Genomic DNA, 27,548 nt, shown 5'->3' with positions numbered 1-27,548 from the left:
AATAAATGACATTTCTCTTCAGCTGACCTAAATAAAATAACAATCAGTAAGTTAACTTGAAAGCTCACAGGGTACCAAAAACTGATCTGTTCAATACAGTACTCTAGGCTGTAGTGCAGCTGGTAATATACAGTAATATATACGTTCTGTATGTGTTTCTAATCTTTTTCTGTTAGACGTGGCATTTGGCTGAAGGAAACAACAAATGGGCAGTAAGTAAAAGAAAATGTCAGATTACTTCACTAAAAGTGCAATGGTCTTTCAGTACAATTTAATATCACCAGTAAACTTATTTATTTATTTTTTTGCATGTACACAAAAAGTTTAAATGACTAAAGAAAATGTATGAACATTTTTTTAAGTATTATTTTGGACAAAAGCCCTTCTTCAACTGTATAGAAAGAAAGAATGTCAGTTTTTTATTTTTCTTAAAAATATTTCCCAACATAAAACCAATGTCACCTTACAATAATTGATTTTGAGTTTCAGTGTTTTAAAATAAAATATCAAACAGAACGAAATTTGAATGTACCATTTGTAATTCAGTAATATGAGAGAATTGGTCAGGGGTCTGAATACTTTTGCAAGGCACTGTATATATATATATATATATATATATATATATATATATTCCAGACTATAAACTAGAAATATATTTAGTTTGACAACATTAAAAAATAAAGCTTGAACTGCATCTACTGATACAACAGTATGGAAAATGTTAGATTACTTAACGTATCCCTGGTTCCCTAAAAGAGAAGACAACCATCAACGACATTACGTATGGGATATGCCTGCCCATTGGGTAGGTAATTGCTGAGCTCTCTATACCAGTGCTGCCGATAGGCCCCTTCCTGGGACGATGCACTCGGTCCTGCCCATCGAGAGATTAAAACCGTCATCCTGAGGAAGCCATTTCTCTTTTTCCACCTAACCTCTGAGGGTTACCGATGCGACCTTCGCGGTTGGTGGTCGTTGGTGGTCGTCTTCTCTTTCAGGGAACCAGGGTTACGGTAAGTAACCTAACATACCCTTTCAATTCGGAGACAACCTCCAACGACATGTATGGGATAATGTATACCAAAGCCGTCGTGAGGGAGAAGGAATGGCAGCATATGATGGATGCATCAGAACTGCATAACCCAATGGTTAGCGGTGTGAACTTACACCCTCAAGGACTCTCGTGCCTAATGAAGGCAGGGCAGGATCTACCACATTAAGGCGGTAAAACCCGAAGAAAGTTGGCAGTGTAGCCCAGCTAGCCGCAGTACAAATATCAGACAGCGAGGCCCCTCTGAAGAGGGCCCAACATATAGCCATCCCGTGTCAGACAAAGAGCTGGTCAGAATGACGCAGAGCTCTTGTCCTGTCCACGTACCATCTCAATGTCCACACTGGGCAGAGGAAATTCAATCTCTCATCCTCAGACTGATTAATGTGGAAGGCTGTGATCACCTTGGGGAGGAAAACAGGGTTTGTACGCAGTGACACCCTGCTGCCATCGTCCCAAATATACATACAGGAGCTGTACACCGCCTGTAACTCACTGACTTGCTTAGCGGACGTGATAGCCAAGAGGAAGACTGTCTTTATAGACAGATGCTTCAACTCTGTGAAGTGAATAGGCTCAAACAGGGCCTTCATGAGAGCCTCCAGTACAACATCAAGGTTCCACTCGGCGAGGACAGTCCTCCTAAGATTGTGTAACCTCCGAGCTCCTTTGAGAAATCGGGTCGTCAGAAAATGCGCACCCAGAGATACTGAATCTACTGGGGCATGGCACGCAGAGACAGCTGCTAAACACACTTTCAACGTGGAAGGTGATCTTCCAGCATCAAGCAGTTAACCGGCATGGGGCAAGAAAGTGGGGCTGACCAGTGGTCCCTTTCAGGCCGACCTATAACTGGAATCTAGCAGGTTCCAGATGCCAGAGAGTGCCTCCTGCCTGACTGAGGAGATCCAGGCGAAGCGGGATCTCCCAGAGCTAGCCTCGTAAGAGCTGGCATAGAGTTGAGAACCATGTTTTCCTGGGTCAGCGAAGGACCAGTAGGAGAACTGTTGCTTTCTCTAACCGGACCTTGTTCAAGAAGGCCGGGAGCAACGCTATTGGTGGGAATGCATAGAGGAGCCTTCTGGGCCATTCGTGCGGAGGTGGGAGGATATCATTTACCATCTCAGGGCCGCTGAGCACGTGGGAGACACTTCTGTCACACTTCGGGTGTATGGAACGCATTGAGCCACGCTTTGAGTGGGCGCATGCGTTGCAGACCCTGCTCCATGGCTGATATGGCCGCGGCCATCCAAACCAACAGTTTTTGGAACTGTACTAAGGGGATCTTCGATCCCTGTTGAACAGGGAGAGACAACCCTGAATAGCTGTCGTCCAACAGGTATGCGCGCATTGTACTGGAGTCCATCCGGAGTCCCAAGTACGTTGTGCACTGCACCAGTCAAAGCCGACTCCTTGCATTGCTGATGGTGAGGCCCAGCCTCGCCAGATGCTGCGTCACCATTGCCATGTGAGCCACTGCTCCCTCCCGCGACTAAGCACAGATTAGCCAGTTGTCTATATAGTTTAGTACTCTGATCCCCTGCAACGCAAGTGGGCCAGATAGCATCTACACACTTTGAAAACGTACCTGGGGTATCGAAGCACCTGTAGGCGCACCAATAGCCTACCCTAACAGCGCGGTCACACACCTGGTCATCGCGAAGCATGCAGCCGGGGGACACAAGAGCCGAAGCCACTGAAAGACAGAAAGGTGAATGGCTCAGTCTTTTCAAAGTCATTGATTCCAGGAAAGCAGCGAGTCAGCTTTCAGCATGAATGCAAGGGAAATACAATCAACTCGATTCGACTCGAGAAGCTCTTTTCTATCAGCATGCTCAGCTCAACACAGAGGTCTTACCGTACCGTCTTGAGAAGGAAAAAGAGAAATGGCTTCCTCAGGATGACGGTTTTAATCCCTCGGTGGGCGGGATCGAGGGCATCATCCCAGGAAGGGGCCTATCAGCAGCTCTGGCATAGAGAGTTCAGCAATTACCTACACAATGAGCAGGCATATCCCATACATAATGTCATTGGTGGTTGTCTTAGAATTGATAGGGAACGCTCTACAACTCCATTTCATTACAAACCAAACTGTCAGTAAAGTTCAGCCAAACAACTGAAATTAACCAATTCCTTTACTTGAAAACATAATTTTGGTGCCACCATGTGGTCATTTTGATACCACAGTAAGCAAAGCTTTCCTTCAAAAATAATTTGAAAGTAATTGAAACTAAGCAAACAATACCATCCATAGACACCAGTTTTGAACCCTACTTCTCAGATGTGCAGTACTAATAGAACCACATTACTGTCAACATGTTTTTCCATTTAAAAAAATCTTGCACTGCATTTCATCTCAACATTGTCTTTGGGTCAAAGCATGTTACTGGCAGAAAGCCTTTTCAGCCACACTTTCCAGCCTCCAAGGTGACACAATCAAGGCATGGCTTTCAAACAGAGATTCTTTATAGACAGTACTGTCACTTCCCCCCAGTCTGAACGCAGGATAGACTGGATGAATACAGTTTGGAACTGGTGGAGAAGACTCAATGTGTCATCATCTGAGATTCTATAAAAAGTCAGTCTACCAGCGCCATACTCCAGAAACACTCCTATTCTAGTAGAGCGGAGATGTCTATTCTAATACTTTCACCACCACGAGAAGCTGAGTAACAGCAAGCGCAACACTCCAAGCACCAGGAGTTGCTACTCATCCCCGGTCTTCTCGAATATCAGTGGCTATGTCTTTCAATTCTGGCATACGCGACTCCTAACTGCTCCAATTAACCTTGCAGTACCCAGACCCTCTCAGACCTGTTGAGCAAAGCACTCGTGGCTGCTGAGTAAATCTGAATCTGCTATTTGGGTAGCTGCTGTTGTTGTTATCGCCAGTTCGTCTTGATATGGTGTTCCAGATAAACTACAAATGTGTTTTTGTCACAAGTTAATTCCTCCCCAGTGTTAAGCCCCTTTCACACTGGCACTCCTACCTGGGTCCAGAGGTGGTTAAAGTTAAATTAAAGTTCGATAGGTCGTTTTAATGTAGCCTAATTTTTTTAATGTATGTACTGTAACACCTAGTACTTTTAACCATTTTAGTATTTTAATATACTTTTAATAATGATTTAATTGACTAACTCTTTCTTGCTGAGGACTGAACTTGTTCTATACATGCAATATCTGAGAACCTTGTGGAGAGGTGACATCTGTTCTTTGTTTAGTGAGGAGTTGCTGACTGCCTGCCAGGCTAGATAGGCCGAGACATATTGGGGGTCTGTGTTTGAAGAAAAGAGAGATAAGGAGAGGATCTCTTTGGTCTTGTCTGGAAAATGTGTTGGTTGTGGCAAGGTGGGGGGTAGGTTATATGTATCGGTATACTGGAGCACTCACTCACAGTTGTAAAAGGGAGGAAAAGAGAGCAGAGCTGACATCGCCAACTGTTCGGAGCTAACAGCTATGGGAAAGTATTAACCTATTATCTGTTACTGTGTATTAGGGCTAGTTCATATACTCTAGTAATAGTGCATTTCTCTGTATAATGTTACCTGTATTTTAATAATAAAATCTGATGACTCTGACTTGGAATTGCTTGTTGTACCTTGTGCTTCTACTCTTGGGGTCTCAATAGATATTAAGGAAACAGTAGGCTTTGTTTTTTTATAGTACTGTATTAAATTATAGTTTCATGTACCTGATTATGGAGGATATTTTAAACTAAAATAAAAAATAATTAAATAGACAAATAAATGTCAAAATAAATAGATTCATATAGGCATGTATTCATTTATTTCTATTTTCTGTTTAAAATATACCCGGTTGCGCGTCATGAAAATGAATAACACGTGAGTGTATAACAGGATTTCTTACAAACCGGTGGAAAAGAATGACGCGGATGTGAGTAATACTGGCAATGCATGGCCCTTCAATGTCCTTGACTAAATCCTCTAACTTCGTCACATAAATACAATATCGTAGCTTTCTGCATTCGATATCTTTATAGCTCCTTTTGTTCTGGAAGGTCGCAAACAGGTGGTTTATCTTAGACGGAGCCTGTTGGAAATAGGTTCCCATCTCCATTAGGACTCTTTGAAACTGGCGGAACCATTTTAGACAGAAAATACTCAATCTGACCACAGGGGTATGTTAATTAGGTGCCCAGTTCATTTGCATAAATATATTCATAGTCTAAGAATTGGGGTTTTGCAGCTGTTCTCAGCCTTCCTGGCCATTTTTGATTTTCGCTTGGAACATGAAAAACAGCTGGAAAGTTAAAACCCTGTCACAAAAGCCCTCCCTGATGGTCGACCAAGAGAACACTTGACATGGTTATGCCTTTATTTTTGTATTTATTTGCTTTTTAGCTCTTATTCAGCTAGATAAATACGGTATTGTAGCTAATGTAGCAAAATAAGAAAGATAGATTTGCAGGCTACTGAAAACAGGAAGATAGACAATGGGATAGGGATCTGTATTTCAGATACAGCAGACAGGTCTGACAGATACCGAACCGACCACACATGAAAGAATTCAGACATTGGCCTTCATTTCAGATTTTAAAACAAGTATTTATTATGTATGTAGTACATAAGTATGAAATAATACAAATGAGTTTTTTTTTCAGGTTAGGAATTTAAAAATGGTCATCAATGTGACTATGAGACTCTGCGTTATTAATTAATACACTTGTTAAAAGATTCAAAGAACAGTTTTTTTTTTTAAGAATAAACTTTTTTTTATAGTAATCTGTCGCATATCTGCCCGTCACATATCCACCAGAGAAAATTTGTTCAGAGATTGTAGATCCTACCAAAGTTTACTTACACAGTGTTGTATGTACTCCATGCACTGCCTTTGCTGGTAGTGTCACGTGTGGTATTCAGTGTGTTGACTTGATATGTAAATAAATCCTGTTTGCCTGCGGGGTGTACCAATTTTAACCTCTACCTCGCTATCCTGCCTGTCACTCAGCAGCGAATACACACACAAGGGATTTAGGGGAGCTCCCCAATAAAAGCTGAATCTCAAAACAATAATTGTGTGAACATAGTAATTGTTACAGCTATGTATAATGGTATTTAAAACAGGATTCATTCATACGATTTTCTACATATCCGTCCTTACTCTGATCCCACTGCAGTCGGATATGCAACGGATTACTATATATATATATATATATATATATATATATATATATATATATATATATATATATATATATATATATGACTTGTATTCCAAAAAAAAAATACTTTTGATTTTTATTCCTGTGCAACAGATTAGTGTAACTAGGCTTGAAAATTTTAAACTGTATATATTAAAAAAAAAATAATAATTCAATTAGTCAATAGCAGTTTGTTGAACATATGAATCTGATTGTAGTCTACAGCACTGTATTTAAACTTGGGGACTGGACTTGACACAACATTGGTACTATAGGGGAAAACTTTGAGCTAAGATTTGAAGATGTCCTCAGTGGGTAACAAAAATGACTTGCGTTACCCAGACATAATTCTAGGAAACAAAAAATACAATTAATAATAATAATAATAATAATAATAATAATAATAATAATAATACCACTACTACTATTACTAATAATACTTGTATTTTTGTTTGTAAATAAGTCATTGATAAAGGACTTGTGACAATACATTGTGAAGATTAAGCAGTTGACTGGTAAAATGAACATTCCTGGCCGACGGCTGGCTATACAAATGTGCCAGCGACATACACATCCCCGCCACAGCTGCAAAGAACAACCCTTCATAAAAAACATGAATGGATAAAGGAAAAAAAAAAATCACCAAGACCTACATCCACCATTTGCACATTGAAAATGGAGAGGCACCGTGTAGAGTCTAATACTTTCAATAACTACGTTTCATCACAATTGGACAATGGTGGACAACGAACCAAAACAAACGAAAAGCACTTTTCAATTACTGTGTTCATCTTTGCATACAGTGCTATTGTGCTGCATTGATTCTTTGATTTCTATAATATATTTACATTCAGTCTTGTCTTTATTATTATTCAGGGTAATGATTGTGGGGCACTGTCTGTCTGTCTGTGTGCAGCTTTAAGAACCAAGATCTTTCTTTACTTTATTCTAATAAAGCAGAGTGCACAGAAAGATTACAGACAACAAGAAATGATATTGCAGTGTTCAACTGAACATGATTGTGGAGCACTGTCTGTCTGTGTGTTTAAGAACCAAGGTCTGTCGGTCTGCCTTTCTTTCTTTTTTCCCATTGTAAAACATTTTAAACACTGCAACTGAAGACAATCTAATAACCTAATGGTTACTAATATATACTGTACTATATTACAAAAAAAAAATTACTAACAATGGTGTTTCACATTGGTTGTTTTTTTAAGCACCAATTTGGGGGAAAAAAGGCAAAATTCCCAAATACTGAATTGGGAAAGTGAAGTTTCACAAAGCACACACCAAACTCGTTGTATAAGCTGGTTATAAAATAGTTATAAATGCTTCTGGACTGAGAAAAAACACAAACTCATTTCTGGATAAATATCAGGGTTAATATAAGGCAGAAAAAACAGGCTCCCTGCTTTATCTGTGAATGCTAGCAGCTATCTAACTGAAGCTGGGGGAGTTAACCTGTACTGTATCAGTACTACAGTACGTTGTACTGCATTACTGTCATTTACAAATGCTGAAGTCACAGATTTTATTTCAACAAATCAAATTTGTTTAATTGGTAACCTATATATATATATATATATATATATATATATATATATATATATATATATATATATATATATATATATATATATATATATATATATATATATATATATATATATATATATATAGTTCAGTATAATGTGTGGAGTTTTCAGTGGGTTAATTAAAAATAGACCTACATGGTGAGGATCCATTCAGTAGCTTCTCTCTTTAGGTGAATGTAACTTTTTTACACCATTGCTGTTTATAACCAAGCTACATCCTGCATTGAGAGACTCACTCACACTCAACGTTGTGTATAAAGAGGGATTCACAAACACATCTTTTGGTTTGGTTTGAGGTTCAGGTAGACAGTCATAGTATCATCTATTAAACTATTAGAAACACTATTAAACTTCATTAAGTTTATTTGCTTCTAGTATTCTAGTAGACAGGACCGCATACAGTACTGATCAACAGGTTTGACTTGGCTGTGGTCGGTCTGTCTGTCTGTCTGTCTGTCTGGACGCTAATCATGAAAGGCCTCTGCTGCACCTCAAGTATTTTGCCCAGGACAGTCTTGCACACACACTAAGTCTGTATGTTCTACATTCAACACTATGTATTCCTGCCTGCTATGACAGTCTACTTGTAAACCTGAAACCATACAAAAAAAAAAAAATCCCAAGTCACACTGCAAACAGGATTATTAAAGGAAGTGCTACCCAAGGTTTTTAAATGTATTTTCTTACCTCTAAATTAGCCCTAGCAACGTTATCACTGCCCCCCCCCCCCACACCTTTAAAAGAAGTGCTGATCAAGTGTTCTTAAAAATCAACTTCCTTACCTTCCTTTAACAATAGCAACATCATCACTGGTCCCTCTTCAAAGGGGGACTAACCAAGGATATATATTCCTTTAACTCTTATTAGCGCACCAGTAACATTACCACTGCCATCTTTTAAAGACAGTTTACATTGTTCTACTTAAATCCTTTCCAGATTTTTATCATAAGACTCCTATTGCCTCCTTGGATTGCATGTGGCTGTAATCCATTAAATCTTGGTGACTGTTCACAAAACTTTTTACAAATCTTATTTTGGGGACTGTGGGGTCTGTTCAACTGATCTAAGCAGTGGCAGTGTGTAGATCCTACATCTTAAATAAGGACCAGAACGGTCATTTTACTTTCCTTTTAAAAGACAAAAAATACCCTTAAAGAGATTCACACACACTGTTAGAGATGTTGTTTTTTTGTTATCATTTAGTTCCACCACTGTTTATATAGACTGACTCTTGTGTGCGCGCGCGTTCACTGGTGTTCCTGAACCCTGTTTGAACGTCACCCTTGACAGACTCTTAGGGATGGAAATAAGGCTCCTATTGCATAGCACTTGCACCCAGTCCAGGTTTTATTACAAGTTTGGGTAAAACTCAATAGTAAAACCAGGAATGGATCAAACCGCTGTGCGATGGGAGTCTTTTTTCCATCTCTGACTCGTTCCCTAGCCCTCCTTCAGCATGTTGATGCGCGCACAGATCTTCAATGCTGGTCCCAGCTTGATGTTCATGGCGGTCATCAGGTGCTCTTCCTTAAGAAGCAGCAGGGCCTGCCCGTCGATCTCCTGCGCCAGAAACTCCGTCGCCACCTCTTGGCAGCCTGCAGAATTACGACCAAAGGGGAAAAAACAAACACGTGTTAAGTAAAAACGCTAAAGATATAAAAACTACTACTACTACCACCACCACCAACATTTTCAGAATACTTTATTTCTTACCTGTTTAATATCTTTTTGTGTGTGTCTGTTTCTGCTTAGTTTATTGTTTACCAGGCGCACTAACTCAGGGGTGAAAATAAGACTCCTATTGCATGGCAGTTTGATCCATTCCTGATTTTACTAGGAATTTAATAACACACACCCAAGCTTGTTACCTGTAAACTGTGGCTAATCAAGCTCCTAGTAAAACCTGGAATGGGTGAAACTGCTATGCCACAAAAGTCTTGCTTCCATTCCTGGTTTTAACTGTGCTTTCAACCACTGTGTCAGTGATAAGGAGCCGTTAAACAAGCAGCCCCAGTTGTTTAAAAAAATAAAGGCATTAGATTGTAAGCCTGGTAAACATTGACCAAAGCAAACAGCAATAGAGAATATACATCAGCTCTCTAAGTCACTAAAAGTCCACTGCTGTAGACAGAAACACAGACAGACAGATGGAAAGACTCACCTTGCAGAGAGGAAATGAACTCGCACACTTCCTCCACACTCCAGTGGGCGGGACTCCCAGACAGGAAGTGAGGCCCACCGTCCAATGGCAGCTCAGCAGGAGCGGCTCCGGGTCCGGATGAATCACGCGCAGCCTGCTCAGAGTGGGAGGGTCGAGAGCAGGAAGGGGAGGGGCTTGGGGAAGGAGCCTCGTCTTCATAGCTGGAGTTCTCATCCGAGCCTCGGCTGGAATCAGAGCGAGTCTGAGAGACACAAGAGAAACGTGAAATTAATCAAAGAGAAAAGAGTTTCAAATGACATATTTTCTTTACTCTTCCCTTACCTTGATATTTGAAGTAATTCTGAGAGGTTCTTACTGCAGTAATTCAATATGGTTTGTTTTATATATCGTCAATGTTGTTTAGAAGCAGCTCTTCAGTACTTGTTGCCAGCCATAGACATGCTGCACAGGCTAAATCAGCTGAAATCCTTGTATAGTAGAAAACTATAAAAGGATGTTTGGTGTTCACTAGATAGATGTAACACAGGATAAATCAAAGTGTTTTTCTAGTAGAAAAGTACAAAAGGAAACTTGATCTACAGTAGCTGTTTACGAGATGTCAGCTGGCTCTGACCACTATATGACTGATCTAGCCTGTGTTCCCCGGTCTCTCTCTCTCTCCCAAAATGCCTGACCCTGCTAAAACTGATGCCATTCAGAATTTTCCAATACCAACTAATGTAAAGGCTGTACAAAGATTTCTGGGACTTGCTGAATGGTACCACAGGTTTGTGGCTAATTTTTCTCAAATTGCAGAACCATTGAATGCACTAAAAAAGAAAGGTGCCAAGTTCAGTTGGACTGCTGAATGTCAGACTGCTTTTCAGGCATTAAAAGATTGCTTGACTTCTTCACCAGTGTTAGGGCATCCAGATAATAAGTTACCTTTCATTGTCTACACTGGTGCCAGTGCCTATGGACTTGGTGCTATATTGGTACAGCGTGTTTCTCCAGACTCAGAAGTCGTCTTGGCTTATGCCAGTTGTACTTTGACAGTTTCAGAACGGAATTATTCAACAGTGGAACGAGAAGGTTTGGCTGTTGTGTGGGCCCTGGAAAGATGGAGACACTATTTAGAGGGGAGATATTTCACAGTAGTTACTGACCATTCTTCCTTATTATGGATTTTTAATACCAGCAATCCAAACTCTCGGTTAATTCGCTGGGTGTTGCGGTTACAGGAATTCAACTTTACCGTGGAATATCGCAAAGGAAAATTAAATTGCGCTCCTGATTCCTTGTCTCGTGCTCCCATTGAGACACAAGAAAATACCCTGTTGGAAATGCAGACTTGTAGTTTGGAAGGAAAAGAGTGTGTGGATTCATTCCCTTTGAGTGATGAAGATATCTGGAGAGCTCAGAGCGTAGATCCCGAAATAAAAAGAATATACACAGGTCTTCTTTCTGAACAAGAAGCTGGCTCTAATATATCTGACAAATTTGCCATTGTGGAGGATAAAGTTTACCGAACAGTGAAAAACCCGAATGGAGTAAATCACTATCAGGTTTATGTTCCAGCAGCTTTAAGAAGCAAGGTCCTTGTAGCTTTCCATGACAACCCTCTCAGTGGGCATTTTGGACGTTTTAAAACCTTGAAACGAATTCAGAAACTTGCCTACTGGCCGAAGATGTGGAAGGACATGGTTACTTATGTACGTAATTGTACAGTTTGTCACACTTTAAAACCAGAAACTAGACGGTTGGCAGGAAAGATTCAACAAACTGTTGTTGGTCGTCCATGGGAGATGCTAGGGATCGATCTCATGGGTCCCCTACCACGGAGTGCAAAAGGAAATACCCAGCTTCTTGTGATTGTGGATTATTATTCAAGGTGGGTAGAATTATGCCCTTTAAGAAAAGCCACTGCTGAAGTCAAATTTTAATCCGAGAGATCTTCACTCGTTGGGGAACCCGATTATCTTCTTTCTGATCGAGGATCACAGTTTATTTCTCATGTGCTGCAGGCGGTGTGTGAGAAATGGCAAGTGGTGCAAAAATTGACAACTGCTTACCATCCTCACTAATTTAACTGAGCGTGTGAATCGCACCCTGAAACCTATGATGGCGTCTTATGTGTCGGATCAGCATAAGTGGGATCGATATCTTTGCAAATTTCGATTTGCTATCAACTCAGCAGTATAAGAATCTACTGTTACGCTCCTGCTGAAGTGAATTTGGGACGTACCCTTGGTGGACCCCTGGAGAAAGTTTTCCAACATAATATGAGGCCTGACTTGCCTAGTTATGAGTTACTGTCTAGGTTAAGTAAATTACGTGCTCTCGTGCAAGAAAATGTAAGTAAAGCACAAGCACGACAGAAAAGAAATTATAATAAACACCGCAGGGATGTTAGTTTTAACCTTAAGGATCGAGCTTGGGTTTGTAATCATCCCCAATCTAAAGCTGCTACCAGTTATACTGCAACGTTTGCTCCAAGATGGAAGGGCCCATACCGAATTATCAAACAAGTGGGACCTGTGAACTTCCAGGTAGTTATGGAGGAGACTGGTGAGGATGCCAGAGTTATTCACATTTCCAATCTCAAGCCTTGCTATCCTACTGTAGCTGAACTAGAGGAGCAAGAGAAGCGGAACGTGATGAAGATCTTTAATGAAGATAGTGATGATGAGGAGTTTTGGGGATTTGTAGAAAAAGAGATGGAAGAGTCTGTTGTTCCTCCACGTTCCAGCTCCGTATGGGGGGGGGGGGGGGGGGGGAGGGGGGAGTGTGACGATAGGTAAATGTGTCGGTGCTTGTCTATATATTACTTGCTTCCTTTAAAAAAAAATGATTACGTAACATTGCGATTGCAGGGGCAGGGGTATAAAGCTAGCACTGTTGCAGGACGGGGAAAAAAAAAAAAAGATGTTGTGCGCAAGGTGTGTTGCAGGAGATATGGTTGACCTGAGCAAGAGAGAGACAGAGAAAGAAGAAAGTTTTGAAAATATGGCGGCACGCTACTGAAGACAACAAGTTTAGCTGTGTTTTGTTTGTTTTGCAAGTATAGTTGTTGGATGTTTTACAGAATAAAGAAAAACAACGAACTATTCAAGTGAGCTGTGTTGCGATGAGAGCTGTGGCTGGAGTGCGTGTGGAACCTGGGGAGGCGTGTTGCTGCCGAATCTACATCGGGTTTGAGAAAATAAACTTTTGTTTATAGTTTTTCCCTGACATGGACAATTGCATTTTCATCAAAATGTCTTGACTATTTCATGCTGATTTTTTTATTACGGTGGAAAAGGAGAGCGTACTACTAGTTTTATTGCTCTTAAACTAATGGAAATTTACTGCGATTTGTTCTTAAACACAGATGCACTTTTTTTCTGTTTCTTTCATTTCTCCTGCTTCTTTGGATAAACGTGCTGGAACTCTTGTGCAACATTTAATTAATATATTGTTTGTTGGATTACATGCTATATAATTGTAAATTGTTTCCCTGTATTGCAATGCATTGCAACCTTATTAGTTATGCTATATAGTTTTATTACTTCTATATTTGCATAGCATAAGTGGGCCATTGACTCTAGTTTTTATCGACTATTGCAAGTTAAGAATAGTGTCAGTTAAGGACAAATTATAAACAATATAGCATAATGGATGGTCTTTTCTAAATCACGATTAATTGATCACTTAATTTTGAAATTTGAATGCTACTTGTGATTTTAAATTGGTGGTTTGAGACAAATCAATAGATAACTTATTTAATTGATGATTAACTAATCTATTATATGCTAACTATTTAATTAAAATGTTATGTGCAGTATATTTATTAGTTACTTACATGTAATATGTGTAACGAGTTTATTAAGTGTGCAAATATATTTATGTATAACTTATTGGGTTCAATAACTTATTTGAGTACACTATAACTGGTTGCGCAATATAGTGATGTGCAATATAATTACCTGTTGGGCTCGGTATAACCAATTAATAGTGTGATTATGTGCTAACTATTTAATGTTACGTGCAATATATTTATTAGCTACTTACGTGTAATATGTGTAACAAGTTTAAGTGTGCAAATATATATATATATATATGTAACATATTTGAGTGCAATATATAACAATGCTGTGCAATATATTTATGGTTGGTGTCCGTATAACCAATTAATAGTGTGATTGGTCAATTAATGTAATTAACTAGTATATTTTCCTTTGTTAGTTCACTGTCAGTAACCAAGAGGCCTGCTTGTTACTTGTAGAGCGTAATAAATGCTTGAGGATGGTATAGTTCCTCAATGCTTCTTCTCCTAACTGTTTACCTCTTCTGTCGTGTTTGTTAATTATTTATTTATTTTCAATTACACAGTTATTATTCCCTGGGCATATATAGGGTGTAGTGGTGTCACATATGGAAAAGTGAATTACTGTGTCCTAGTAGCGGTTTGGTGACAATTAAATATGGTAGATTATGCATTTGCCTGGCACCCCAGATAGCCAACCGTTACACTCTCTTACCTTGATATCAAGGTGTCTGCCAGTGATTTTTGCACGGGCAATCTCGCTGCTGCTCCTGTGAGGACCCCTGCGCCTCATCCTGACTCCTCCCCCATCCCCAAGCCCGGCCCCCTTCACCTTCTTATGTTTTGGGCGGAACTGGTGACTGCAGCTCACGTTGTACCTGAGGAACGGACAGGATATAGGGTTACACCAGGGACTGGGGGAAGGGAAGGATACAGCGTAACACAACAAACTAATGAGGGTGTTACACACAATAGTGTTAATCTAGGGACTTATTTTGGGGGGGAGGGGGCTAAATACAGTGATACACCTAAAACTGGGGAGGACTTGAAAAAAGGGACTAAAGAAGGGGGACCAAATTAAGCATTAATCCAGGGAGTTTATACTGGGGACAAAATACAGAGTTACACCAGGGTCTCAAAAGAAGGAGGAGTGGAAAATAAAGTGTTACACCAGGGTCTGGAACTGGGGACAGAAAACACCAAGCACTAGTGGGACCAAATACAGAAGCACACCAGGAAGGTGAACTGGGGACCACATACAGTGTAGTTGGGTGCAGTGGGGGCGGGACATGTAGTGTCTGCTCAGAATCCTAGGCACTCTGCAAGGAGCCCCCTCCCCCAAACCTACCTCTTGGCACAGGTCATGGAGCAGAAGCGCTTGGATCCTCTGAACTGCTGCGCGGGCTCCAGGTTCCCACAGTACTCGCACTTCAGTAGAGAGGACTTCCCATTCGAGACTGAAACAGCACCACACACATCCACAGCATCAGTGTCAGCAGCAACATACAGAGACGCACAAACACTCAACAATTCCAGGGAAACTGTAGAAAATACAGTCATTTCTCAGAAGCAGACATCATCGTTTAAAAATAAATTTGGATTCTTCCAAAACTGCACACTGGAGACAAATGTATCACTCTCATTAATTTCTTGTTTTCTTAAATTGTTTGTTAGTTTTTTTTTTTATATTATTATAATTATTTATTGTTATTTTGTAATTACTTCTTGATACTTCTTTCTGTTTGAACTGACATATAAAGAGCTTTGATACACTGTGGTATGAAAGGTGCTATAGAAATAAAATAAATTAAATGTAGTGAATGGTATTATTTTGTTAGCCACAATTACTTTAAGCAGAAAAGGGGGTTCATTTTGAAAAAGTACGTGTCGATTTTTAGCTCATTTCTTCTTTCTTCTAGTTTTACCTGTGTTTTGATAATAGTGATCAGGAAGTGAGGAAGGGGATGGGGCTAGGAGAGGGGACACTCCTTCCTGTCTGTCTTTCACTGGTCCACCCACCTGTCAATCACAGAAGATTTAAGAAAAACACACATTGACTTTGCTCAAATATTTACACCTGAATTTGGAACATGCTGATAATACCGGCGAAGAACAGCTGCTGCTTTCTGGTATCTAATCACTTCATGACTGATAATTCCAATGGCCGAGCTCCAATCAGACCACATGACCTACAGCAAAGGTACTAGAATGCAGCAGTTTATCTCCAGTGCTGTATTTGAACATCCTAAATTACAGACTGCTCAGGATCTTTCAGCCAATCAGAGCGCACATTTCTCCTTCCGTATTCCACGACACATAACGGAAAAATCCTACTCATGACATCAGCCATGCCACTTTCAGTTTCATCAATTGCTTAAAAAAAAAAAAGTCACACCTGAGGCACCTCTCAGAATTCCATTCAAATGCAGAGTCCATTCATAACGGTGACATCACAATGGGCCACCCTAACCCACCCTAACTGTATTCTCTTCATCAACCTTTACCCTCTTTTCAATGAAACTGACAATGGACTAAATAAAGCCTGGTAATGATTAAAAAATATAGCTGGATGTTTAACTTGTAGATCAATAATAATAATAATTTTCACTTCTGAAATCAAAACTGTTGTCAGAGTGCACTTCAGGTGTTATTTTTCCTAAATCTATGTATTAGATACCCTGACGGCGATTGAGCAGCTGATTTGCAAAACAATTTTATAAGCACTTCTACCTAGAACCGCAGTACTTTTTTTTTTTTTGTATAGCCTACAATACTATTATTTTAGTATACAAGCCCCACCCCCAGATCCTTCTTAGCCAACATGGAAGTATGTATTTCAATGGAATGTGGGAGGTGGTGTGGTCTGGCTGTACAACTGCGTCTGTGTTTTACGTGACAGCTCTGGATGTAAACAAACCTGCGATTCACTTTTTTATATATAGACAATGTCACTGAATCGTTTTCGCCAAATCTTGAGATGTTTGCGTTTTGATCTGAGAGAAATTCGAAGCATTTGCTCTGGCACCCCCCAACTTCAGGATCGTGTTTTGGGGTTAAATTTCTCGACTTATACTCGAGCAAATACTGTAATTGATCAATTACAGTTGAATTACACATTTATTTGGCACTTACTTTTACACAATTTAGCTGAATGACTATTACAATTACAGCACCAGTTAGCTTGATATCAGAAGCAGCTTCATCTAATTCCACTGAGCAAACAACCAAGGAAGAACTATACCTTGATTAGAGACCAACAGCCCAAACGAATTACACTGAAGTTCAAATACATGCAAGTTACTAATTATGATCTCTATACAAGGACACACCTTTCCAAGCTGAATCATGTGCAGTTCCATGTTGTGTTTCACATTCAGCGATCATTATTCTCGCATTTTCAACTACTTTTAGTGACACCATTTGTTTGAAAGAATTTAAGTTATGTAGTATGTTTCTGTATTTTTACCTTAGATTATTGCTTGGTTATTACGAATAAATAAGAGTAAAACATGTTAATGTGTGTAGATGTTTGTTACTTTAGTATAATCGCAAAATATCACTGTAATTGTAATTTCAGCTCCCAATGCTGCTATAGTTGTAATTGTGTTTAATTACGCTTGACCACAAGTCTGGTTCCCTGTACACAGCAACACTCACAGGGAAAGGTTCTGCGCCCTCCTGAATCACAAAGCCCTCGATGAGATGAGTCAGAACCTGTGGTTTCACAATGGCCTGGGGAGGCTTGGAATCGTTCCCGTGGCGACCGCTGGACAAGAGGGAGGGGCCTGAGGCCTCACCCCTGGAGGCAGGGGAGGGGCTGGAGAGAGAGGGGTCCAGTGGAGTGAGGTCTGGAGAGAGGAGAAGAGATATTATTTATTTTATTACAATTAAGCCACTTTCACACACAAATGCCGGTACTGAGTCATCTCAGTGACGTCTCAAAAATTCTTAAAAAGATCCATTCACACAGCACAGAATTGTCACCTATGCCGATATAATACCGTCATAACCCTTTCACACAGGTAATGAGATCACAAGAGACCATCTTTCAAACCTGTCAGTCAACAGATCATTCTCATGGCAACAGAATCCACTTCAACAAATTCACAAAAAACTACAAAATGCCACCATCTTCGGCCGAAGAAGTGGATTAATTTTCAATGATATTATACAATAGAACAACCAATTAAATGCCAAATTCCAGGCGCTTCATTTTATTGTTCAAGCAACAGCGAAAAGCAAAAATATTGTGGACACTTGCTTTATATAAAACGGTGCTTGTGTGAACGCTTCACTTGTGTAAGGAAACGGCAACGTGTTGATGTATTTTAATATGTACATCTGGTTTACAGTCACATGAGAAGTTGCCTTTGAATCGACGGCCACTACAGTGCTTCAGGGTCTAGATACAAGTGTCATTGGTTCAATTAAACAATTTAGTAGAAGAGGTTTAGAACAGAGATCAGGAGTGGAAGGGCCAACTTTTGCCACCCCTGCTCTGCGGTAACAAAGAGATAGGATTTTACCTGCGGCCTGGTTTTTCTCTGGGGTGTTGTCTGGTTTTTGGTACGGCCCCTCCAATGAGGGATGAAGGGAGGGGGGGCTCTCTTTCTTTTTCTCATTCTGTTCATCCACCTCTGCCTTTCTTTTTATTCCTCCCACTGGCTGCTTACCCTGGATGGGAAGGAGAGAAAAGGGGCAGTGAATTTTAGTTGTGTCCCCCAAACAAATATAGCATTGACTGCCATTATTATTTCTGAACCCTAATTCTTACTCCTAGCAGGGTGAAAAGGGACACAAGACTCTTCAGCACTCTTCAGTTTAGCGCTCTTCAGTTTTAATCAAAGCAGATTGTAAGCACTCACCAGTAGGTTTTATCATACCTTTCACACCAACTACAGAACACTAAACTGTTCAGACACTTATAGACTTATCATATTATAAAGAAGCCCAGTCGAGGGAACTACTCACACACGCAAAAAGAAAATGAAAAGCTAACATTCAGAAACTGTAAATTAAGTGTTTACCATTTAGTAAATGCAGAATACACCAATATACACTGTTAAAAGTAAATGGGTTACATACAGATTGCATTCAGTGGCTGATATCTCCAGGTTCAGCGAATGGATAAACATTTAATAGCAGTGCAGTTTCAGCTCAAATGGGTTTATCGTTTTTTTGTTGGAAAGCCCTTGAAACAAGTCCAGCTCATCCCCTCCAAATGGAGAAAAATGTGATCACAGTTGATTGGAGTGGGCATTTCCAAACACATTCTCACCACGTGGGGCATCGTATGTGGTTTACGTATCACTACCAACCACGAATGGAGGAAAAATCTCCCCAGGATTGGCTCCACTTGAGCCAGTAGTAAACAAAACTGAAGCGTGGACATGTTTCAGCTCCACACCCGACACACGCGCTGTGTAGCTGTGTAACACACACTCACATACCTGCAGTTGCAGTGGCTGCACATATACTCCGCTGGCTGCAACAGCTCCTGTCTTCGCTGTCTCATCCGTCGCAGTGGTCTGCGCGGCGGCACTAGCGTCGCTAACGCTTTCAGGCCCCAAAACAGAACCGCAAATGGCACCAGAACAGGGTCTGACAATCTGGGGCTGTTGTTTCTGCTGATGCTGCGGGCTCTGTTGCTGTGTTAACTGCAGTTGCTGGGGCAACACAGCTGCTGTCGTCACCGAAGAAGAGAAGCCCATACCAAAAGAAGTGGTGGTGGGAGACACTCCCACATTACCAGATCCCATTGGCTGCTGGACCTTCCCGCCTCCTCCGCCTTGCTGATTCGGATTGGCCTGGCTGTTGTCATGGACGGACCCAGAGATAGGCTTGACATGCACATGTTGCTGAGCAACTCCGCTGTGTAGTGTTTGCGGAGTTTGAATATTATGAATGTGACCCATTGCAATGCTGTTACTGTTACAGCTTTGTGCGCTGCTAACGGCGATCGCTTGGGTTAGGCCTAAAGCCTGGGCACTCGCTTGCCCTGGCTGCCTGGCTCCTACCAGCTGAACCGGAATGTGGGGAGCGTGAGAAGGGGGGGCCGGTAAAATGGGAGGAGGGTGTTTGACTGGGAACTGTGAGTGGGAATGGGAATGGGAACCTGGAACTGGGATCTTAAGTTGGGTGGCGGCCGTCACCATTTGTGAACTGGTTTTGGGTTGTATGGGAACTGGTGTCAGGTTGCTGTGACGGGTTACTGACAAGCTGTTTTCATAGGTCTGATTCTGGGGCGGTAATGGTTGCACCACCAGAGTCTGGGCTCCCCCTAAGGACTGGGTGCTCTGTGACAGCCCGACCGCCACCGAGGTGTGCAGAATCTGAGCGGTGTTGGTCACTGAAGTGATGGCTCGGGGCTGGTAACTGGGAGTGGAGGTATGGAGGACCATCTGCTGGGAGGATTGGGACGAGCTGGGGTGCTGCTGCTGGTGGGCGGCTGCATTGGCCAGTGACGCAAGGCAGTGGGAGTTGTTCGAAGTTGCGTTGGCGCTGGATGCACTGCAATGGTGTGTCTGCTGCATGGATGTGGCCGTGTTGTTTGCTTGCTGGTGCTGGTTTGCGTGGTGTGTAGCCAGGCTGCTTGCTGATTGCTGCTGGTGATGCATTAAAACTTGCTGCTGGTGCTGTTGGCTCTGATTTGTTTTTTGTTGTTGGTGAGAAGTGAACTGCTGTTGAAGCAATGAGTAAGGTGCTGGAGAGAGAAAGAGAGAGAGAGGTTTACACATTAGCATTTTGATCCCTCTAAAGTGAAATAGCAATTACATTTGTTTGCAGTTTGCAAATAAGCACATGGGCAGCAGCAAGGTAAGTGACCATGTTAGAGCCTGCAATAACTCAATACGGGACCAATAGAACCTAGAACCGCTCCCAGAATGAATGCAAACACTAGAAAATAGTACAAGAACACAATACAAAAAAATGCAATCCTCTTTTAGTGAAGGGGACTAACTTGTAGTAATGAGAGTAGCCTGCGAGTTGCTGGTATTTCTGGTGAGATTGATGCCCACTCCTCCGCCTCCACTCTCCACCTCTCCTCCTGCTTTCTTCTCCCCCTGTCCTACGCTCTCTGTTTTGGGCAGAGCGGTTCTCTGAGCAGGTCCCGGAGCAGCTGAGACAGACACCACTGCAGAGCTGGGAGAGCAACGCAGTGCCAGGTTCTGAACCTGAGGAAATAGACACATCACAGAGAGAGAGAAAGAGAGAGAGGCGTCAGGAACAGGGGTGCAACTACTGATCGCGTAGATCGCTGTGCTACATCGTGGAAAGAAAGTATCATAATGGAAGTATGTATGTATAGTGATACAAGACCACAGCATTGTAGTTCACTAATTGCTTCGTGAATTAAGTGTGTTTTACAGTTTGTAAGAATATATACTCTCCCTGTGTCGCTGGATTTGTAGTTTTTGTAACAAAATGGCCCATCGTTAAATGATCGTTTGATCTTATTGTGCATCATACAAGTAACCCATCTGGACTATCACAGGTATCGTGACATTATTGTATTGTTACAAGCCTAGTCAGTAAACTGAAGTTCATGAGCAACCATTCCGGCTCACAATGTCGCTAACTCAAGCAAACCAGTCTGCACTTTCCATCAGATCGGGTTTCATTGCCGGTTACCTGGTCAGTGTCGGAATGGCCGCTGGTGTTGGTAGGAGGGACATCCTGTTGTTGCTGCTGCTGCTGTTGTTGTTGTTGTTGCTGCTGGACTGTTGCCACGGCAGCAGCCCCGCCCGGCATAAGAATGAACTGAGAGGAGAGGGGAGTTCTCAAAGAGCGGTTCACCTGGAGACAGAGAGAGAGAGAGAAAAGAATCTAGGAAACTGCGGTCTGGGCAGCACCATGTTGGCTCAAGTCTATAGTGTACACAGGAGGCTGGGTCAGCATGAGAGCCAAAATGGGGCCAGTTGCAGATCACCCCACTGAATAGTTGGAGATTTGGAAACAGAAAAATGCACAAGAAAACTGATGTCTGTGGTGCACCATCTTGGTTGATGAACGTGCAACTTCACTTCAATCCAGTATGGTCTAAATTATAGACACCAAAATTCAACCTGGAAATCAATAGCATGCTTCCCCCACTGCCCTCTGATTCCTGGGATCCATGAAAAAGCAGAAACTCACTCTGAGATACATCTGCCCTTGCCCCGCCCCTGCACTGCCCAGCAGCACTGACTGGTTCAGAGCACCAGCCTGCGTGGTGGGGGTGGGTCCCGTGGCTCGTGAGGTGAGCAAGGCACCGCCCCCAGAAGATGTTGTTAAGTTCACCTGAAAAGACAAAGAGAAAAATTCAAACCTAGAGGGCCACTGTGTAATATAAAACACCATGGAGATTGACACTTAAAAGAACAGTCAAGAAAAATGTAAAAAAAACAAACAGATATATGGACTCACGGTAGCTTGGGATGTACTGGTGGGCTGCGCAGAGCTGGCATTGGGAGAATTGGCCTGTCTGCTGGCTGCAAGTGTAGCCTGGGAATGGGAGAGAGAGTGAGAGAGAGAGAGAGAGAGAGAGAGAGATAGCGAGAGAAAGAGAGAGAGAGAGAGAGAATACAATGGTTAACATCTGCACACCGTTAGTCCGTCCGTAGCTCACACTATGTCCTGGAGGTCTCACAGCATTACACAGCGAAACCAAGAGGCCCATTTGATTCAGACAACCCAGTTTCAAAAGCCCATCTGTTAAGAAATATATGTCTACAATTACTTATTTCAGCAATTTATTTTGCAAAACTCCAAAAATGCTAATTCAAGAGTATTCATACCCTGACAAGGAAAATTAAATTAATAGCTAGTTGAGGCACCATTAGTGATAATAACCTCTTTAAACGATTAGGATATTTGTCAATGAGCTTTTGGCGTGATGCTTCAACACAAAATTGTTCCAGTTCATTCAAATTCCACAATTCTCTTGTGCACAGCCTTGTTCAAATCATACCAAAGATTCTCAATCGGATTTAGATCACAACTTTGACTAGGCCATTACAGAACCTTGATTTTATTCTTCTTTAACCATTCTGAAGTAGATTTTGATGTGTGCTTTGGACAATTATTGTGCTGGAACATCCAGTTGCGCTTTAAACCATGTTTTGTAGCGGAGGGTTTCAGATGATTGGCCAATATCTTTTGGTATGGTTTACCATGTAATGGAACTAAATTTGCTGTGCCATTAGAGGAAAAACAGCCCCATAGAAGGCTATTCCAACCTCCATGCTTGACAGTAGGTATGGTGTTCTTTTCTTTTGTACGCCTCACCTCCAAACGTAACGACTATCAGCGTGACCAAAAAGCTCAAAGTTTTGTTTCATATAATTGTTATATATATATATATATTATATATATATATATATATATATATATATAGTGCTTCCCCTTTAAACCATATTAGTTATTTGTGTTCCGCCTTATAACGAGTATAAAAGTGCAACTGTATTGGCATTATGGGGCATTATATATATATATATATATATATACAGTACTGTGCAAAAGTTTTAGGCAGGTGTGAAAAAAAGCTGTAAGAATGCTTTCAAAAATAGACATGTTAATAGATTATATTTATCAATTAACAAAATGCAAAGTGAGTGAACAAAAGAAAAATCTACATCAAATCAATATTTGGTGTGACCACCCTTTGCCTTCAAAACAGCATCAATTCTTCTAGGTACACTTGCACACAGTTTTTGAAGGAACTCGACAGGTAGGTTGGCCCAAACATCTTGGAGAACTAACCACAGTTCTTCTGTGGATTTAGGCAGCCTCAGTTTCTCTTTCTTCATGTAATCCCAGACAGACTCGATGATGTTGAGATCAGGGCTCTGTGGGGGCCATACCATCACTTCCAGGACTCCTTGTTCTTCTTTACGCTGTAGATAGTTCTTAATGACTTTCGCTGTATGTTTGGGGTCGTTGTCATGCTGCAGAATAAATTTGGGGCCAATCAGATGCCTCCCTGATGGTATTGCATGATGGATAAGTATCTGCCTGTACTTCTCAGCATTGAGAAGACCATTAATTCTGACCAAATTCCCAACTCCATTTGCAGAAATGCAGCCTCAAACTTGCAAGGAACCTCCACCATGCTTCACTGTTGCCTGCAGACTCTCATTCATGTACCGCTCTCCAGCCCTTCGGCGAACAAACTGCCTTCTGCTACAGCCAAATCTTTCAAATTTTGACTCATCAGTCCAGAGCACCTGCTGCCATTTTTCTGCACCCCAGTTCCTGTGTTTTCGTGCATAGTTGAGTCGCTTGGCCTTGTTTCCACGTCGGAGGTATGGCTTTTTGGCCGCAAGTCTTCCATGAAGGCCACTTCTGACCAGACTTCTCCGGACAGTAGATGGGTGTACCAGGGTCCCACTGTTTTCTGCCAATTCTGAGCTGATGGCACTGCTGGACATCTTCTGATTGCGAAGGGAACTAAGCATGATGTGTCTTTCATCTGCTTCAGTAAGTTTCCTTGGCCGACCACTGCGTCTACGGTCCTCAACGTTGCCCGTTTCTTTGTGCTTCTTCAAAAGAGCTTGGACAGCACATCTGGAAACCCGTCTGCCTTGAAATTTCTGCCTGGGAGAGACCTTGCTGATGCAGTATAACTACCTTGTGTCTTGTTGCTGTGCTCAGTCTTGCCATGGTGTATGACTTTTGACAGTAAACTGTCTTCAGCAACCTCACCTTGTTAGCTGAGTTTGGCTGTTCCTCACCCAGTTTTATTCCTCCTACACAGCTGTTTCTGTTAATGATTGTGTTTCAACCTACATATTGAATTGATGATCATTAGCACCTGTTTGGTATAATTGTTTAATCATACACCTGACTATATGCCTACAAAATCCCTGACTTTGTGCAAGTGTACCTAGAAAAATTGATGCTGTTTTGAAGGCAAAGGGTGGTCACACCAAATATGGATTTGATTTAGATTTTTCTTCTGTTCACTCACTTTGCATTTAGTTAATTGATAAATATAATCTATTAACATGTCTATTTTTGAAAGCATTCTTACTTTACAGCATTTTTTCACACCTGCCTAAAACTTTTGCACAGTACTGTATATATAGATATATATAGATATATATATATATATATATATATATATATATATATATATATATATATATATATAGAGAGAGAGAGAGAGAGAGAGAGAGAGAGAGAGAGAGAGAGAGAGAGAGAGAGAGAGAGAGAGAGAGAGAGAGAGAGAGAGAAAAGAAACCTGGGTTTTGTGCTAAATGGGGGCAGCTGCTCTGACCTCACGTGGAGTGGATATATATATATATATATATATATATATATATATATATATATATATATATATATACACAGACAGACAGTTAGCTAGATAGATAGATAGATAGATAGATAGAGATAGATAGATAGATAGTATAGGAAACTGTACGATACAAGCCGATATGTCTAACTGTCTGTCTATATATATATATAGACAGACAGTTAGATAGATAGATAGATAGATAGATAGATAGATAGATAGATAGATAGATAGATAGATAGATAGATAGATAGCATGGGAAGCAGTACGATACAAGCCGATATCCACTCCACATGAGGTCAGAGCAGCTGCCCACATTTAGCACAAAACCCAGGTTTCAGTCAGGGAAACTGGTTTCAAACTCCTGCCTTTCACAAGGTCACATATTGAGATTGGGGGAACACCTGAATATCATTTGCAGTGCCGTGCCCTCCTTTCTTATGATATTAACACTCATCATGCTGACCTGCTGCACGGCTGCGAAACTGTGGAGCTGAGCACTACTGATGTGCTGCTGGAGCATCAACTGCTGGAAGTACTGAGCTGCATTGGGCTGCCTCTGCAACGCCTGGAGAGCCTGAGAGGGAGAGGGGAGAGTTAGTACACACACCAGGGATGGAAACATGCCTACATTGCACAGCAGTCTGGTTTTACCAGAAGTTTAATAAGACACACCCAAACTTGTTACCTAGACAATGTGGCAAATCAAGCTTGCATTAACACCTGTAATGGGTGAAACTGCAATGGAATAGATGTCTTATTTCCACCCCTGCAGTCAGACAGACACACTGGCACAAACACAGATAGGCACACACACAGATATTCGGACACACCCAGTCGTTTTGAGAGTCAGATACACACTCAGTCACATCACACACAATCAGACACAGACATTCAGACAAAGACATTCAGCCACACAAACAGTCAAACACACACACAGTCATACATATAGCCAGTCAAGCACACACACAAAGTTACCTGTACAGCCTGTCTCTCATACAGCGACATCTGCGCTATCTGTGTGGGGCGGGAATTTCCCCCAGAGGCTGTGTTCCCATTGGCAGAGCCAGAGTTCTGATCACCATCCGTCTCCATGGCGAGATCAGGACTGCTTGTCACTCAAGCCCAGGGAGAAGAAAAAAAGATTCTGTAATAAATAAATAAATAAATGTATTCAGCATCTGACCAAATCATGTTTATTTACGTTTACCTAATTCTTAAAGCATCCTGCTCTGAAGCCTGTGCATCACCAATATGCTTCCCCACAACTAACTTTGAGGAATCTCTTCAGAAGCACGGTCTGCAGTTTTAACAACTCTTTTTGCCAGATATTTCGAAGATATGTCAAGACAACGCTGTAGCTGCTGCTGCTTCCTGAACACCAATCACTTACACTACAGCGTTTTTTGCATTTTAACATTACCAACAATGGCACCCATTATTTGTGCTGGAAATCTTTTAGTTAATTCAGGATGCGCAGCTATTTCAAATACAAGATTAAAAGTTAGGTAACAATAGCTATGACAGATTATTTTAAAACTCTAATTTAATATATCTACGCCTTTGCATTTGTCAAAACTCAGGGACAGTAAGACTGAATTGTTTCTCTTTCAGGAGCAGGGCCCGCTGCGCTACACACTCCGAGGATGAAATCAACTCCACAGAAACGAGCATAAATTGCTTCTGTTTGATGTATGTCGGTATTTATTTATTTAATTAAGTTTACGTTCTCCTAACACTGTAATCGCTTTAAACATATATATTTAGAACAAAGAAAATGCAACATAATGATGTTTGTTTAGTTTACCGCCAATCTAATAATTATCACAATTTTTTCAGCCGAAAAGAAAAAGAAAAAAAAAAGCGAATTCCGCAGTCTCTGATGCAAATACAAATTGCTTAAACATGTCGGGCCATTTGTTCTTGTGGCCAATGGTTTTGTACAATGCGGATAAAACCTGGGCCGTTCTACAATTTGCGCGCAACAATGTGTACATTGTTTACGGGTTATAGATATTCTGTATCGTGTCTGTCATCACTGTGCAGGGTCGTACCCTAGTCGCCCATGAGTCAAAAACGTAAATATCAGTCCAATTTACCACTAGGGTGATTTACGGGTATAATATGCATACTAAGAGAATTCTGTGTTAACCACAAACCACTAACTGTTTTTACAACAAAAAATGTAAAGTGGCAAGCTGTTTTCATTTTGACCACGAACTATTCGCTGTATTTTAAGAATATAAATATCGTACCTTTTTTTCTAAGGTGTGTGTATGTATGTTTTTCTCTTTATCCTACCTCACAACACTTTTCTTGAATTTTTACCTTTCTGTGATGTTCTTTTCTTTTCGGTCTGTTTTTTTTTTTTTTTTTTTTTTTTTTCCACGAACAACTTCCGTTCTTCGGCTGCCCCCCATTCCGTCGCGTCGCCACTGACGTCAGTATTCTAGTTTGCCGTAGACAAGCACAGTAGTTCTGTGTGATATCGTAACCCGCATTTTGTGCTTAAAAAATGAGA

General features: G+C 41.2%; 1 protein-coding gene across 4 annotated transcripts; it reads right to left on the bottom strand.

Moving 5' to 3' along the window:
* Window positions 1-5,595: 5,595 nt before the first annotated feature.
* LOC117425178 (polyhomeotic-like protein 1) lies at window positions 5,596-27,548 on the bottom strand. Of its 4 annotated transcripts, none has more exons than XM_058993563.1 (15): window positions 27,283-27,548; window positions 26,006-26,174; window positions 25,494-25,604; window positions 22,159-22,236; window positions 21,889-22,032; window positions 21,385-21,549; window positions 20,714-20,927; window positions 19,203-20,455; window positions 18,279-18,426; window positions 17,410-17,600; window positions 15,678-15,771; window positions 15,101-15,209; window positions 14,468-14,630; window positions 9,969-10,209; window positions 5,596-9,402 (listed from the first exon to the last, which is right to left on the bottom strand). In XM_058993563.1, exons 2-15 carry the CDS (start codon window positions 26,120-26,122, stop codon window positions 9,248-9,250), a joined length of 3,183 nt encoding a protein of 1,060 aa, XP_058849546.1. In that variant the 5' UTR covers window positions 26,123-26,174; window positions 27,283-27,548; the 3' UTR covers window positions 5,596-9,247. The 4 variants fall into 4 exon arrangements, with proteins under 4 accessions (XP_058849546.1, XP_058849547.1, XP_033897807.3 ...); XM_058993564.1 differs by having other exon boundaries at window positions 27,329-27,548; XM_034041916.3 differs by having other exon boundaries at window positions 27,356-27,547.

Source organism: Acipenser ruthenus, chromosome 20 (assembly GCF_902713425.1).
Source record: "Acipenser ruthenus chromosome 20, fAciRut3.2 maternal haplotype, whole genome shotgun sequence".
In the NCBI taxonomy this organism is placed as follows: Eukaryota; Metazoa; Chordata; class Actinopteri; order Acipenseriformes; family Acipenseridae; genus Acipenser; species Acipenser ruthenus.
This window is presented reverse-complemented; position numbering and strand designations above follow the sequence as displayed.